Source organism: Pristis pectinata, chromosome 1 (assembly GCF_009764475.1).
Source record: "Pristis pectinata isolate sPriPec2 chromosome 1, sPriPec2.1.pri, whole genome shotgun sequence".
Classification (NCBI taxonomy): Eukaryota; Metazoa; Chordata; class Chondrichthyes; order Rhinopristiformes; family Pristidae; genus Pristis; species Pristis pectinata.
Genome location: NC_067405.1, coordinates 43,864,435 through 43,881,233, shown reverse-complemented (window position 1 = coordinate 43,881,233; position 16,799 = coordinate 43,864,435). Strand labels below are relative to the sequence as shown.

The 16,799-nt window shown below is 39.0% G+C and overlaps 1 protein-coding gene across 1 annotated transcript in view; it reads left to right on the top strand.

Moving 5' to 3' along the window:
• The window catches only part of ubr3 (ubiquitin protein ligase E3 component n-recognin 3), a 202,964-nt gene that overhangs the window by 171,666 nt on the left and 14,499 nt on the right, over positions 1 to 16,799 (top strand). Inside the window, 4 exon segments of the mRNA XM_052029328.1 lie at positions 8,587 to 8,708; positions 14,143 to 14,160; positions 14,163 to 14,252; positions 15,776 to 15,901. Of these exon segments, the coding sequence (XP_051885288.1) occupies positions 8,587 to 8,708; positions 14,143 to 14,160; positions 14,163 to 14,252; positions 15,776 to 15,901 (356 nt within the window).

Genomic DNA, 16,799 nt, shown 5'->3' with positions numbered 1-16,799 from the left:
CCATTCCAACTCCCCACCCCCCCCCCCCACCCCCAACTTCAGAACGCTCTACACCCTCTGTAATTTTAACCAGGGAGGCAACACATCAATTGAGATTTCCTGTTGATGGCTACCGAAATGTAACCTTCTGTGCCCAAGAGTATTGGAATCCCCTTTTTCCCCTTTGTCTCATGGTGCCGTGCTCTCAACAATATTTCTTCAAAGGGTCATTACTTCCCTCAGTTTTTGAGCACTTTTTTTTCCAGAGAGAAACACTCTTTGAAGATTCCTACACTAGTTGATCCTAACATTTTGAATGGCCACCCACATACTGTCAGGGACTCTTAAGTTACAGGGTAATCATCTCTGGGGATGGATGATCGAGGAAACCTTTACATTCTATGACACTGTGCAGTGATTTCAGCTGCCCCAAGCTCAGAAATCCTGACTTTGAGATTAAGCAGCTAGAGGCACCTCCTACACACTTGTTCCCTTGGGACATATGAGGTTCTTTTATTGAAGTGAGGTATTATATTATGGCTTTTATATTTTCATAGGCTTTAATCGTTTTTGAATATTTCTGGATGTTTTGAATGTCAGTACCAATTAGAAACATTCAAAGATTTTGACTGTTTTGATGGCTGACTAATCTGTTATTGCATTTTACCCACCCCCACCCTTTCTCAGCATGATCCCTTTATGTTTCAGAAGGTCCAGTCAATCCACCTGGTTGCAGGTGGCAAGTTCCACCGGGAAAACAGCAGTAAATGAATCTGAACTTTTGTTCACTGGTTTGTGGCAAGCATTGGCTGTTTGCTATTGACTGCAAATTCTCTGCCATTAAAATTTTACCTATACCTTTGGGGAGAGTTGAAATGTGTGGTTTTTGCTGAGGTGGTTTGGAAAATGGAAGGTTTTAAATTAGTTCTTTGAACCCTATTTCTCTAAGGAAACATTACTTTAATAGCGTATTTACCAGCACATTAATTTGGTATCAATTGATCATTGTAAGTGAATGAATTCTTACCCTGCAGGTCTTTTTTTTAAGTTAGAAAATTGGGAGCTTCATATCAAATTGGAATATGGGGCATTCAGTAGGTTAATGGAATTGGACATAAGAGACTGCTAATATGGCAAAAGTTAAATAAAGCAAATATTCAGTTGTGCTTAATAGAACACAGTTGCCTTCATGAACCTGTACCATTATTCTGTGTTGTAATAATATTTTAGTTCTATCAGTATTAATATATGTAATCAATTTGGTAAAATAAGTGCAACTTGGTCAATGAAAATATTAAGAAGAGGAGAAATCTCATTTGTAATGTACTAAGGACAATAGAGAAATCAATATATGCTTTTTATCACCAATTTGAAGATATGGGATGTGTGAATATCACTTCTGGAACAGTTTTCAGGGATCAAATGTGTAGGCAGTGCAGTATGAAGAGACTTTCAGCTTCTTTGTAATCACTGTGATCTTGTTGCCATGGTGATGTGCCATGCAGCTTCTGCAAAGGAATGGCTACAAATTTTGGGATGAAAATATAACTTCCTATTGAACTCTATATTGAAAGTTCATGTAGAGTTGATTAAAAAGATCAGAGTTCCAATAGCCGACGGGAGATTCATTACTCCTGTTAAGATCCACATGCTTCTCTTTTTATGTGATGGAAATACATCATCTACTCTGCACTTAGATCTTGAGGTTAATATTCTTGTGCATTTTTGGAGTGGGTGGTGTTTTGATGACTTCAGTAATATCCCATTTAATAATTTGTATTATCATTTCAAAGACTGGAGTCAGTACAACCAGCTTCTGAAATGCAATTTATAAAATTTACCCATGGAGCATATTTGATCAATTGGAAATCATACGTCATTTATAATAATCATTCACATTTTGAGGGTGCATATTCCACTGTTTAGTTCATAATTTTGGCCTGTTTTCTTGACTAGGAAAACAAGTTATTTGGCTGATTTTCCCCAGCATGTCTCTATTCACATTATGTACTGAATGTATTGTTCCAGCTTATGCATGACTGAGCCTGACGCTGAGAAAAGCTATTTCCTTTGCTCAGTAATGTGTCTACAACCTCACCCTCAGTGAGCCTCAGCTTACTCGGTATCATCCTCATTTACAATTGCAATTTTCTCCATTTCTTGTATCAACCAGAAGATGCCATTTTAAAATAAAATTATCAATTTGGCAATTCTGCCAAAGTTTCAATACTTCTGCATTGACTGAAACAGTTATTTCATAGGCCCAAAAGGTGAAAAAATGATTCTTTTTCATATCTATTCCCCTTCATTCAGCTTATTTAAATTAAAACAATTTATTTAATTTGCTTAAAACATTAATATTAATTCAAACATAGTACAATAAAAGCAATGTCTGAAATGTGTCCAAACAAATGGAGTCATGGCAAATGCACTGCTAATGGCTGGCATAAAGCTGGGGGACCAGACAGCAAGTGCATTCAAGCTCTCAGCTCAAGACATTATGGAACTGCTGCTGGATTCAGTGCTGTGTCCAGTGTAATTTATAGCATGAAACTTTTTAAAGAAACCAGCTAATAGAATTAGCACTGGAATTTTGTTTTTAGATGAGTAAATGACAAAATAGCAGCCAAAAGAAAGTTTACTTGGACGATCAGGATAATAATAATAGTGACCTGGATTTAGTGGTCAGCAGTGAGACAAAGGGTTTAAGCTAGCATGGCAGAGGGGTGGGAACCAGAGCAACATGTCAGAGGATGGAGGGATTGAGGGGAAGGTAGGGGTTAGACCAAGTAAGCCTGATAGGAAAGACAGACAGGGCCAAGTAAATGAACACATTGAGACTGATGGGCTGAAGTGTGTTTATTTCGATGCAAGGAGTATTATGGGTAAGGCAGATGAATTTAGAGCTCGGATCTGTGCATGGAATTATGATGTGGCGATTACAGAGACTAGGTTGAGTGAGGGATAGGGCTGGCAGCTCAACTTTCCGGGGTTTCAATGTCTCAGATGTGATAGAGAGGGATGTAAATGAGGGGGAAGGAGCTGCATTACTAATCAGGGAGAATGTCACAGTTGCACTCGGAGAGGACATACTGGTGGGCTCATCCACTGAGCCAATGTGGGTAGAGCTCAAGAATAAGAAAGGTACAGTCACCCTGGGGATATTAATATAGATCTCCAATAGCCACCAAGAGACAGAGGAACAGATATTTAGGCAGATTATGGAAAGATGTAAAAGCAACAGAGTTGTTGTAGTGGGAGACTTTAACTTCCCCAATATTGACTGGATCTTAGTGCAGGTGGCTTAGATGGGGCAGAATTTGTTTGGTGCTTCCAAGGTGGTTTCTTGAGACAGTATGTAGATAGTCCAACCAGAGGAGAGGCCATGCTAGATCTTGTATTAGGAAATGAGTCTATCCAGGTGATTGGGGTTTCAGTGGGAGAGCATTTTGAGAACAGTGATCACAGTTCCTTGGGTTTAAAGGTCCTTATGAATGAGGATAAGTCTGGACCTCAGGAAAAACTGCTAAATTGGGGAAAAACTAATTACAACGTCATTAGGCAGGAGCTAGGGAGAGTAGATTGGGGGCATTTATTATTGGGCAAGTCCCCATCTGGGATGTGGGAGTTGTTTAAAGACTAGCTGATTAGAATTCGGGACTGGCATGTTCCAGTAAGGAGGAAAGACGAGGATGGCAAGGTTCAGGAACCTTGGATTACAAGAGATGTTGTAAATTTAGTCAAAGAAGGAAGCATATGTAAGGTTTGGAAAACTGAAGGAATATAAAAAGGCAGGAAAAAAACTCAAGCAGGGAATTAGGAGGGACAAAAGGGGCCATGAAATTTCCTCAGCGAGTAGGATTAAGGAAGATCCAAAAGCATTTTATTCATGCATTGGAAAACAAGAGGGTAACTAGAGAGTAGGAATACTCAAGGATATGGAGGGAATTTGTCTGGAACCAGAGAATATTGGCGTGGTGCTCAGCAAGTACTTTGCATCAAGAAGGAGAACATGGAGGGTAGTGCTAATAATGCCAATGGCAATAGGAATAATCCAGTAAATACAGACCAGTGAGCCTCACATCAGTGGTAGGGAAACTATTGGAGAGGATTCTTTGGGATAGGATTTACTCGTGTTTGGAAAAGCATGGGGTAATTAGGGATAGTCAGCATAGCTTTGTGCAGGGCCAGTCACGTCGTACAAACTTAATTGAATTTTTTGACCAGGTGATGAAGATGATTGTCCGCATGGACTTTGAGAAGGTCCGTCGTGGTAGCCTGACCCAGAACATTAAGATGCATGGGATCCATGGTAACGGAGCAGATTGGATTCAAAATTTGTGGGGTCATATAAGATAGAGGGTAGTAGTGGAGGGTGGGTATTCTGACTGGAGGTCTGTGACCAGTGGTGTTCCACAGAGATCCGTACTGGGACCTCTGTTGTTTGTGATATAGATAAATTACTCGATGAAAGTGTAGATGGGCTGATTAGTAGGTTTGCAGATGACCCAAAATTGGTGGAGTTGTGGAGAGTGAAGGAAGTTGGCAAAGGATACAGCAGGATATAGATCAGTTGCAGATAGGGGCAGAGAAATGCAGATGGAGTTTAATCCGGGCAAATGTGAGGTGCTGCATTTTGGGAGGTCAAATGTAAGGAAAAAATATACAGCTAATGGCAGGATCCTTAGGAGCATTGATGTACAGAGGGATCTTGGGGTCCAAGTCCATAGTTCCCTGAAAGTGGCAAGACAAGTAGACTGGGTGGTAAAGAAGGCATATGGCATGCTTGCCTTCAGTGGTCAGGGCATTGAGTATAATGTTAATCAGTCATGTTTCAGCTGTGTAAAACTTCGGTTAGGCTGCATTTGGGATATTGTGTACAGTTCTGATTGCCCTATGACAGGATGGGTGTGGAGGCTTTGGAGAAGGTGCAGACGAGGTTCACCAGGAAGCTGCCTAGATTCAAGAGTATTAGTTATAAAGAGAGGTTGGACAAACTTGGATTGTTTCCTCTGGAGCAGGGGAGACCTGATAGAGGTTTAGAAAATTATGAGAGGTGTAGAAAAGTTATCGTCTTTTTTTCCAGGGTAGAAATGTCAAATACTAGAGGCCATAGTTTTAAGGTGAGAGGGGAAAAGTTTAAAGGAGATGTGCGGGTAAGTTTTTTTACACAGGGAGTGGGAGGTACATGGAATACGCTGCCAGGGGTAGTGGTGGAAGCAGACACGATTGTGGCATATAAGAGGCATTTAGAGATGCGCACAAACATGCAGAGAATGGAGGGATATAGATCATGTGCAGGCAGATAGGTTTAGTTTAATTTGGCATCATGGTTGGCACGGACATTGTTGGATAAAAGGTTTGTTCCTGTGCTGTACTGTTCTATGTTCTGTATACCTAAAGGAAAGGTAGATACAGAAGCAACAAAAGCAAGCTTTCAGAAAAAAATATTCGATCTATTTTGAAAGATTTATCTGAATTATGATTCACATGCATAATATTTGTTTTTGGAGTTTGTTTGTTAGTAATAATGGCTTAATACATCATTTTTACTCCCTTGCCTCTCCTGCTTCAACATATAATATTTCAGAGCATTTTGCAGCATGAATAGATTGTAAATACCTGTTTTCTTTTTAATTTACTGATTCCTGGAGATTAAACTGGAGGACTTCAGAGAGCAGCACTTCCTGGGGAGGACCAGGAAAGCATCAACAGCAACTTTTAGGTTATCACATTTAAATGTATGTGCACCCTCCAGAGGTTGTTACAGGATTCACAGCAGCAAACCTTAAGCTGAAAAATGAATGGTTTAAAAATGGGATGCCTTAAGTGCATGTATATACTATCCCAGTTAAGTGACTCAGTTTGTTTCAGGGAAAAAATGTCCCTCATAGGAGACCAAAATCATGTCAGTAAGCCATCATTGCCAATGTTATTAATTAAAGTTCAGCACCCAATAAACCACACCAGACATTGACTTTGCCTAATAAATACTTTATTGATCATGATTTGATCAAACAACTCTGATTCACTATGCAGTTTCAAATAAAAGTCATTAACTCTTTAGTTAGTTTCACAACTTCCAAAACCAGATGAACCTGGCTGGGGTTTGATGCAGTGAGTTCTTTTCTGAGTCAAGGACTTGGGGTGTTCTTCTGCAGTTGTTGGTCTCCTGAGTTATTGCTGCCAATCATCTCAAGAGATACCTTTAATACATTTCTTTGCATAGCTTCTAGACGTTCCTTTGTTCTTACAACCAATTGTATGGCTATAAGTCAACTCCTTTTCCCTATATGTAATTGTTTCTTCTTTCAAATTCCTGCTAGCTTCCACAATCACCTTAGCCACCTTGTCTGCAACTATCAGAGTTTGGGTTTGTATAATTTACCAGAGTGTCCCTGGTACACAGTATCCCAAAATGTTTATGCACATCAGAATATCTGTTTTTCTGAATGTTCTGTTTTAACCATTCAGAAGCAACACTTTGTCACTAGTTGGTAGTGATGTTATACTTTTTCAAGGGGGCATTGAGAACATCTTTGAATCATTTACCCTGGTAGTCTCTTGCCAAGACAAGGCTCAGAATAGAATGTCTGTTTCAGGAGTCTGGCATCATGCTTGTGAACTGCAAATCCTGCCCATTTGTTGGTGAGTGTAATTAGACCTGGGGATAGGGCCCGGAAGAGGATGCTGACATTGGTTTGCTTATCTTGCCAGTTAATTTAGAGGATTTTGTGGCGATAGAATTGGCTGTTCCCTCCAGTGCTTTGTGTTAGTCATCCAGCCCTTTGATCCAACTGGTCCATGCTGACTAAGATGCCCATATCCCTCTGAACCTTTCCTATCCATGTACCTGTCCAAATGCCTTTTAAATGTTGTTAATGTACCTGCCTCAACCTCTTGCTCTGGCAACTCATTCCATATACTGACCACCCTCTGGGTGAAAAAGGTGCCCCTCAGGTTGCTATTAAATCTCTCCCTTCTCACTTTAAATCCACGCCCTTTAGTTCTTGATTCCCCTACCTTGGGGGAAAAAAACTGTGCGCATTCACCCTATCTAAGCCCCTCGTGATTTTATACATCTCTATAAGGTTGCCCCTCATTCTCCTACACTCCAATGAATAAAGTCCTCACTTTATTCATGATCCATAACTCAGTCCCTCAGGTCTCAGCAACATCCTCGTAAATCTCCTCTGCACTCTTTGCAGCTTAATGGTATCTTTCTTATAACAGGGTGACCAAAACTGAACACAGTATTCTAAATGCAGTCTCACCAACATCATGTACGTCTGCAACATAACATCCCAACTCTTATACTCAATGCCTTAACTGATGAAGGTCAGCATGCCTCTTCTCACTTTTTCCCTTAATATACGTAAAATCTCTTTGGTTTCTCTTTAATCTTTTTTGCCAAAGCTATCTCATGCCCCCCTTTTGCCCTTCTGATCTTTTGTCCCCTATAACTCATTTAATCCCAGCTGCCTAAACCTTACCTATGCCTCTTTTTTTCCTGACCTCAGTATCCTTCATCAACCAGATGTTCCTTACTCCTGCCAGCCTTGCCCTTCACTTTAACAGGAGTACTCTTCACTGTACAGCTAGTGTTGCCTACTGAAGGAAGTCCACACCTCAGAAGCATACAGGAGGGCGACTGTTGCTGCTGTTTTGTAGACCCTGAGATTTGTAATGGGTTTGCGTTCTTGACCTTCAAATACTCTTTTTCTGAGGTTGCCAAAAGCTGTGCAGTCACACTGAAGGATATGGTGTGTTACATCATTGATGTCTGTCTTTGTTGAGAGAGGCACTCGAGGTAGGGAAAGTTGTCCACATTTTTCAGGTTCTCGTCGTGGGCATTTATTAAAATGATGTGTAGTGTCAGATCAAGATGACCAAGTTAAATCCTTTTAATAATTTTATTGCTATTTCTGTACAAGCCTCTGCTATAACCTATATGCAATTCATTAACACCATCATTGGAAAACATGATGTCAGTTGAAACATGCATATGACCTCATCATGAACAACTGTCTTGGACCTCTATACTGGTTCTAAGTTATCAGATTGTGTATCTGAATCCAATGGTAGGTGAACAGAAATTTCCTTCAATTTCCTATTAAGAAGAACAAATCTATCTTGTTTGCTTATCATCACAAATTTCTCTCTTGCTCTGGCACCATCCTTCTTTGGTAAATGTCTGCAACTGTTTGACCATTTGCAGCCATTATATCATATTTGGTTCCAAATTGAGATTTGAACCTCAATTTGTTCCCTTGCTAGAAGTGCCTACTTTAACCTCCTTTAATTTCTCTAACATTTTTGCTCCACCTCATGTCATCTGCTGCAGAAAGATTCACTGATGTCTTTTTTTTTAACTGCTAGACTTGACTATTCTAACTCATTCAGGACCAGTGTGTTTTGTCCTACGCTCAGTGTATTTATATTAATGAACTATCATATTGTAGTATACTGTATATTCTTCCTGGGATCTTACCTTTGGGGAAATTGTTCTCTTTGGGTACTATTTAAATTTGATCTAAATGAGGATCAGCTATATACATTGCTCAGTGTTCAGAAGTTTTAACCATTTTTTTTTGTTTTATTTTGCAGAACATTTTACCTGTATTGTGAAGGTTTTGTACAATTTATTATATGTACAAGCTATTGCAACACTCTCATTTCGATTTAATGAAGAAGAAAGAGAAGCTTGGAAGAATTCTGGAAAACTGCAGGTCAGTTTATATTAATAAAGCTTCAACACACTAATTTGTACACAAGTCTCTCCACTTTTAAACAGATTTGCTTTTAGAAAACACAAGGATTGTGCTAAGTATCTGGCTTTCCTGAAATGCAAAGTTCATAAAGTTTGCATCTGCTACACCATGAAATCATTTTTTAAAATGATATTTCTTGGTCCTTATTTATACATATTATGCCTTGGCAAACCAACCGTGTATTGAATAAGCTCATGAATATCCACCAATCTATCTTCTATACAGACATGGTGTAAATGTTTCAGATGTAGTTTTTTTTAATTAAATGTGAATATTGTAGTTAACCAACTTGTCAGAGAGAGTAACCTGAACAAAATGAAAAAAATGAATAGAAATGCGATAACAGTCAAAAATAGTCTTGTGTTCTTGGCTTTTCTTACCAAGATGCAGTTAACAGACTTAAAAGAATGGATTTGTTGGATTTTTCCAGCAGTCTGGTGTAAGTATGAACACAAAAGTCCCAAACTTACTGGCCAAACTCCATCAGCAATTTTGACGTTGCATTCTGTTGCTAGGCTCCCTGCGTCTAGTGGCGGAGCAGGAGCTTGCTGAGAGTCCTTGGCATTTATGCTGTGGAAATTGCTCTTGGTTCCTGTGCCAAATTGAGATGTAGAATTTAAGAGTCAATTTTTGTGAACGGGAATTATAGCATTGCAGGAAAGAATCTGGAAAGTTACATTTTTTTTTATTGCAGTTTACCCTGTGTTTTCTTTATATGTTGAGTAAACCAAGCACAGGTGACTCGCCAACATTAAGGCTTTTATCACACTCAGCAGGGCACACAAATTTAATACCACATTCCTGAAATAGACAGTTTGTTCTGAGCTCTTCCATGGCGAGAGATTACCAGGAGGACAAAGGAATTGTTTCAAGATGTTCTCTTAAGTATCCTTAAAAAATGTTACATCTTCACCAACAAATAATAATCCCTGGCCCATGCCAATCAAATTTGAATGCAAGCATCTATGACAGCATTGACAATCTAGAGTCTCTTCATCAGGAGCAAGTAGAGGCCTATCAAAAATGACAGTAGCAAAGCACCACCTCCCATAGTATTCACCTACCTACACTGTTAGGCACATCCTACCCCATCTGTGGCAGTCTTCTACATATTCAGATCTCATCAACCACCTCCAACTCACAGTACTGGAAACTCAGAGACTTGAAGCAAATTATTCTGGGCCCCAAAGGACTGCTAAAGGAGTGATTTAAGCAAATCAGCACCTGTACATTATCAAGAAAAATTGAAGTCTAAAAGCTCAGCAGTATAAAGTTTTATAATGTAGTTGTAAGCAACTTGAAACTTTAGAGTGGATCTAAAAGAAATGTTAATGGAATGTAGATGATGAAGATTTCAAGGAAGTGTTCAAAAGTGGCAATGTTTAGTGCCATCATACCCGTGGAGTGACCAGTGAGATGGTATGGTCAAGTGGATGCCTGTCATTGTGGTGGTTTGGATTATGTTCAAGGAGAAATGTATTTAGGAAGTGAGGACAGTTTGGAAAGGAGGGGATAACAAAATATAAATTAGAGAGTATGAGGATTGCTCTTAGCAAAAGCTGAGGGAAAATAGTGAAAATGTATCAAAATGCTTCAAAGGGGTGTTATCAGATGTAAAATGACACAGCCACTGAAGAAATATTATACAATTTGATCAAAGAGGTAGGTTATAATGTCGTAAGGGAGCTGAGAGGCAGAAACTTGTGTGTGGGAATTGCAAAATTTAGTTCATAAATACCATAATGAGAGGAATTGCAGAGAACTCAGATTGTTGCAAGATGTTACAGAGATGTAGAAGGGCAAGCAGTGGAAAATTTAGCTTAAAATGAGAACTTGGGCATTGCTGCTGCCAGGAGGAGTTCCTCAGGCAGTGTCCCTTGGGTAAACCATTTTCAGCCTCTTCACCAATAACCTGAAATTTCATTGTTAGGACCAAAGTGAGAATGCTTGCTGATGATTACGCAACTCCTTAACGCCGGCCACTGTCTAAGGAGTTTGCACGTTCTCCGTGTCTGCGTGGGTTTCCTCCGGATACTCCGGTTTCCTCCCACATTCCAAAGACATACGGGTTAGGAAGTTGTGGGCATGCTATGTTGGCGCTGGAAGCGTGGCGACACTTGCGGGCTGCCCAGAACACTCTATGCAAAAGATGCATTTCACTGCGTGTTTTGATGTACATGTGACTAATAAAGATATCTTAAATGAAGCAACCCTTCCCTGCAGGCAGCAAGACTTGACAACTTTCAGGCATGGGTTGATAAGTGGCAAATAACATTTGCATCACGAAAGTGCCAGGCAGTGACCATCTCCAACAAGAGAATCTAACCAGTTACCCTTGGCATTCAATGACATTGCCAGTACTGACACCCTTTCTCCTCCCCACCACCGCAACCTCGTTCCCCCCCCACCATCAACATCCTCTAGGGTCACCGTTGACCAGAAACTCAATTCAACCAGCCTTATAAATACTGTGGCTAGAAGAGCAAATCAGAGGCCTGGGTATCCTGTGATGGGTTTCTTTAGCTCCTGACACCCAAGGCTTTTCTACCATCTACAATACCCAAATACTGAGTCTGATGGAAAAACTCTCCACTTGCCTGAATGAATGCAGCACCAGCAATTCTGAAAAAAAGCTTGATACCATCTAGGACAAAAGAGCCTATTGGTAACCTATCAACCATGCCAGGCATTAATACCATCCACCTCTGGTGCACTGTGACTGCAATGTGTCTACAAAAATGTGCTGCAATTACTCACCCAAGTTATTCAACAGCACTTCCAAAACCCATGGTCTCTGTCACCAAGAAGGTCAAGAATAGCAGGTCCATAACAACACAATACCTGTAGGTTCCCTCTTACACCGTCCTGACTTGGAAATGTATCACAGTCCTCCATTGTCACTGGATCTAAATCTTGGAAGTCCCTGTAGAACTGCACTGTTGGAGCAACTTTAATAGAACTGCACTGTTGGAGCAACTTTAATAGAACTGCAGTGGTTCAGGAAGGCAACTCATCACTACCAGCTCAAGGGCAATTAGGAATGGGCAATAAAAGCTGACCTTGCTGATAACACTTCCACAATATGAAATAAATGAATTAAAAAAAAAAATAAGTGTAGGTCACACAAGAGTGACAGGTAAAAGTGATGGTGTGAATTAGGATGCAAGCAGCAGAAGTTTGAATGAGCTGAAATTTCTGGATGTTGGAAGGTGGTAAACTGACCAAGAGAGCATTGAAAATTATTCTGGAGGTAATGAGGGAATTGGATGAGGGTTTCAGCAACAGCTGGGCTAAGATCAGGGTGGAGATGGTAATGGGACTAGCCTGATCCTAAATTGGACAGAGTATATGGTCATAGGCCATTTCAAGCTCAGATATAATAGTGAGGTTGTGAATTGTCCAGGAGAAGATGTGGACTGACTAAGGGTAGAGTTTATGACACAGACTGAAAACAATGGCTTGTGTCTTGAAGAGAATTTCTGCTCATTCAGTACTGGATATTACATGAAGCAGGCTGTTCAGAACTTGGATGGCCAGTTGTGAGAGTTTAATATTTTCAGAACTTAAACTCTCTTCACAAATTAAATGTTGTAGAGAATTGGGAAAAGAGGTGGTGAGTTAGAGCTGGATGTTGTCAGCGTGCAATAGAATCTGATGTCAGTTTGGTTGACTTCACTAAGGGGAAAAACATAGATGAGATGTTGTAGGGAGCAAAGATCCCTGGAATGCTCCAGAAGTAATGGTGTACAAATGCAGTAAAGTTTCTGGCTGTGGTTGGACAGATGAGAATAGAACCAGGTAGGACAATCAGCTGGACAGAGTTAAGGAGCAGCAGTCATCACAGCTCTTGCAGACTAGCTTGCACCCCAATGGATCTTTAGTCTCAAAGTGTGAGCTGTTTTCCTTCTAAGCAGCAACCACTTAACCTCCTTTCAGTTCAGTGTTGATTATATCCTTACTTCACTACAAAATCAATACTAGTAAATCACAGTAAGAAACAAGTTTATCAACTAAGATGCATCTTTATCTAACAGTTAATGAAAGTAATTAATAATTACCATTGTTGCCAACAAACCATTATTGCCCTCCTTGGTGCTTTTCTTGCATGCTTTTGTTTTGTATTCTTGTTTTTTTGACAGGTTATTTCCCCAGTGTTTATAGGTTGAGAGGTGGACTTCTGAGTTTCCACTGAGACATTTCAGGCAGCAGTTGAGGATTAATTTGATTAGCTCAGAGTGTTGAGGACCTAGCTGCAGACTGCTGAACTTTGGAGCCACTGGTAGTGTGGCTGGTGAAGGAGCAGGCATGTTATCAACCTGAGGGCTGTGTCTCATGGAACTGATGCCATATTCCTGGGATAGTGCCTCAGCAGTCTTGGAACTTTGTAATTCATCAAAGGTCCTTATGGACATAGGTCACCAAGGCCAAGGTGGCATCTATCTGACTTCCCTGTCACCAGTGTGAACCATCAGAGAAAGCTCTTGCACATTTGTGTCCTGAGTCACCATATCTGTATATTTTTAACCTAACTTTTAAAAATGATGCCAAGGTCTGATCAATTGGATTTGGTAACAAGAAAATTACCATTCTGTGTCATGATGTGTTGACTGCCATTTTTCATGATAGCCAGCATGCTTTCCATAAGCAAGGAAATGATGAGCAAAGTGGTCTCTCCTTCTATGGTACCCTTGCATTGCTTTGAGTTCCATCTCTAGTTGCAATGAATGGGAGGTTGGTGGAGGGAGCTGCCTGGGGCAAACAGTAGAATTAGCAAGAATGTTGAAAATTCTTTGGAGAATCCCCTGCAATGGTGGGTAATGTTTAATATGTGAATTTAGGATTGCAACATTGGTGAGTATGTGAGCTTGAGAAGCACACTGTGAACTGATACTGCTCTGTTCTTTTTCTCCTGTGAATCAAGCCCATTCTTTTTGCATCAGATCTTTCCACTGATGCACATGTTATGTAGATACCAAGCACTTTTCAAGTTCCTGACATTGTTTATATATTGCCACTGTTATAGAGCAGCATATGTTATAAACCTAGTAAGTTTATAATGTTATATCTAAACTTGCATTAATTAATACTACTTCCCCTTTTATTCCAGTTCAGTCATTATTGTGTCCATTGATCTAATCAGTTTCCTTTATGGTCAACATTCTTTGTCATATCTGAGATTCTGAAATTTTAATTCTACTTAAGTTACATCCTCAGCAATTACATCTTCATTTCTGAGATCTATTTTTACCTATGGAATATAATTAAAACATGACTTCTCCAGCTCTCAATATTGTGCTTGTTTGGTTTTCCAAGTGGAATATCTAAATATATACAGATATTGCATGGCATTATTACTACATCCAAATCTCAACTTATTTTTAAACTTTCACAGATCATGGGTAATTCGGAAAAAAAAACTGTGAAGTATTACTTAGCCATGTGATCAGTGAACTGTCGAAAGGAAAGCTTTACTGTGCAAGTAATATAAATCAACCATCAATGGTATGTACATACTGGTAACTGTATCAAATAAACTCACTGCATTTGATACCTTCACAAGGTAAATTTTAATCAAAACTCTTCATTTGTTTTCCTTTCAAATTGTTGACTCTATTTTCTTGCTACTACCACATTTATCAATTTACTCAAATAAATTAGGAGAAACTTTTAAACTGCGAGGAAAAAGTTTTAGGCTACTATATTAAATTGCTTGATGCCAGTTTTGTTAAAGATAAGGAACACATTAACACCTTAAAAGCAGCATTAATTTTTCTTTAGTGTTTTACTGAAAAGCTATCCATTCACAATACAGCTAGATGTTTTAAAAATGATGGTTTTAAAGCAACAATAATTAATCATAGCTTGAATGCAGTAAAATGTCCCAAGGTGCTTAGGGGCAAAATTTGACACTGAACTGTAATAGTTTAGATGACCAATGGTTTGATAGAAGAGCTTATTTTTGTAATAAATTGTATTAAAGGAGCAAAAAGAGTTGGAAAGATAAGGTGGCTTAGGGAATGTATTCCAGACCTTGGCACTGATACAGGTGAAGGCTTGACAGAAAGATGAGGAGAAAGAAAACGGGGCTGACATTTGAGGAATTCCAAGCTGTATGCAGGAGCGAACAGAGACAGGCAAGACCATGAAGGTATTTGAACTCGTGGATGAATGCCTTTAAAATCAATGAGGCATTGTCACTGAGCACATTGACGATGGGCAAACAGATGGCACTGTGGTTAAGGACAACAGAGATTTGTGTGAATGAAAATTTTGCCTAGTGGTAGTTGGGAGGTTGGCCAGCAGAGCACTGAATAGCTGAGCCTAGAGGTAAGTATTCCAGTAGTAAACCAGTTACATAGAGGGAACATCAGTGATGTTATAAAAATTATTTGCACAATTTTGCTAAATGTATTGATTTAGGAGGTTTTATGCTGCTGGTAAAGTGAAATAAATGAATGTTCAAGATCTCTGAGGACAGCCTTTATCAGTATTTTAATTTCTTCTGAGTTTGGGTTAAACAATTGTATGGTAACTTAAATATGCCCAAGTGGAATGTCCTGTGTTTAGAAAATAGAGCGTCTTTTCCACATACTAGAGTACAAGGCATCAACAATTTTAATAGCTGCACCCTGGCAAAGTAAATGACTCCACTGTACTAATAAATGATTCACACACAAAATGTAAAGACCCAAGCTTAAAATTCAGCTGAATACAGAATGAGTGAATGTGATCAGCTAAATACATTTTCAATAAATTAATGTCTTTTTATTGCTAGTGATGATTAATTTAATATGGTACATCATCTGTAAATTTAAACTAAAGAACAGACTAGAATTTTTAAAATATCAAATGACATGTTCATTTTTTGTTCCAACTTTTTTGTGCATGATTGCTACTCTAAAACTAAAACATAAAAACTGAAATAGAAAGTAACAATTCATTTTTGGATGTCATTAGCACCATAAAATTTTGTCATTTTAAAATTACCTAGTAATTATATTTTCTTTTGCCTTTTAACTCCTCAGATTACTACCACTATTTGGTCACTTCAATCCCTAGAATATAGTATCCAGCAGTTCTGTCTACCTTTCTTCAGGACCGCAAGCCTTCTTCAACACCACCTGTTCAGTGATGATCTTCCCAGTTGTCAGGTATGGCAACCACTTTATCTCCCTGTCATGTGATGTGCTAATCTTTACTTTTTTTAAAAAAATTGCCTATCTGCAAAGGTCCTTGGAAAATAACATTTTCATTTATTTTCCATTAATTTTATATATCTTGCAAAGAATAAATGTGATAAAAGAATTGCAACCTTTCTAATGGCTCATTCATTAATGGCCATTTTCAATAAAGCCACACAGACATTACATTGCCTTTCTGAACTGAGTTAGCTCGATCCATTCAAAGTCTGTGGAGTTCAGTAAAAACAATTGGAACATGGAAAACATCAAATTCATGACATGTTTTCTTTATTTTTAAAGAGAAAATTATTGTAATTCATTTAATCATTTTTGGTACATAAAATGGTATGTTAGGAACCACTTATTTACATTGGAGACAGAATATATCAGAAACTGCCAGAGAAGTGCTTTTAATTTTAAATGTGATTTATTCTTGTGCCATGAAGCAGAAATTACAATTAAAAGTCCTAGAATTTTTTGAGGAAAAAACAGCAAATTTGTACTCTTCAGCAGCACTTGCATACCTGGTTAGAAAATTATGAAAGCCTGAGTTAGTGCAATTGCTTACCTCCATAACATGGGGGCAGGATCGTGTATGTACTCTGACAGGAGAATCAATAGACTTAAACATTGTGGAGCTCTGGGAGCATTGTATCTGCGCGTATAACTGACATGCTGAAAATGATGTAATTTTACATTTTGTACTTGGCCTCAAATAGGATATGCCTCTGGGTACAAATATAGAGGAAATTCCAGATATCAGCTTAAGTGCCATCCCTCAGCATTCCTAGATAGTGAAATTAAACAGGTATGCCATCCCTGATTGCTATTCAGTCAGCCCTATTGTTTGAGAATAAAGAAGGGCATT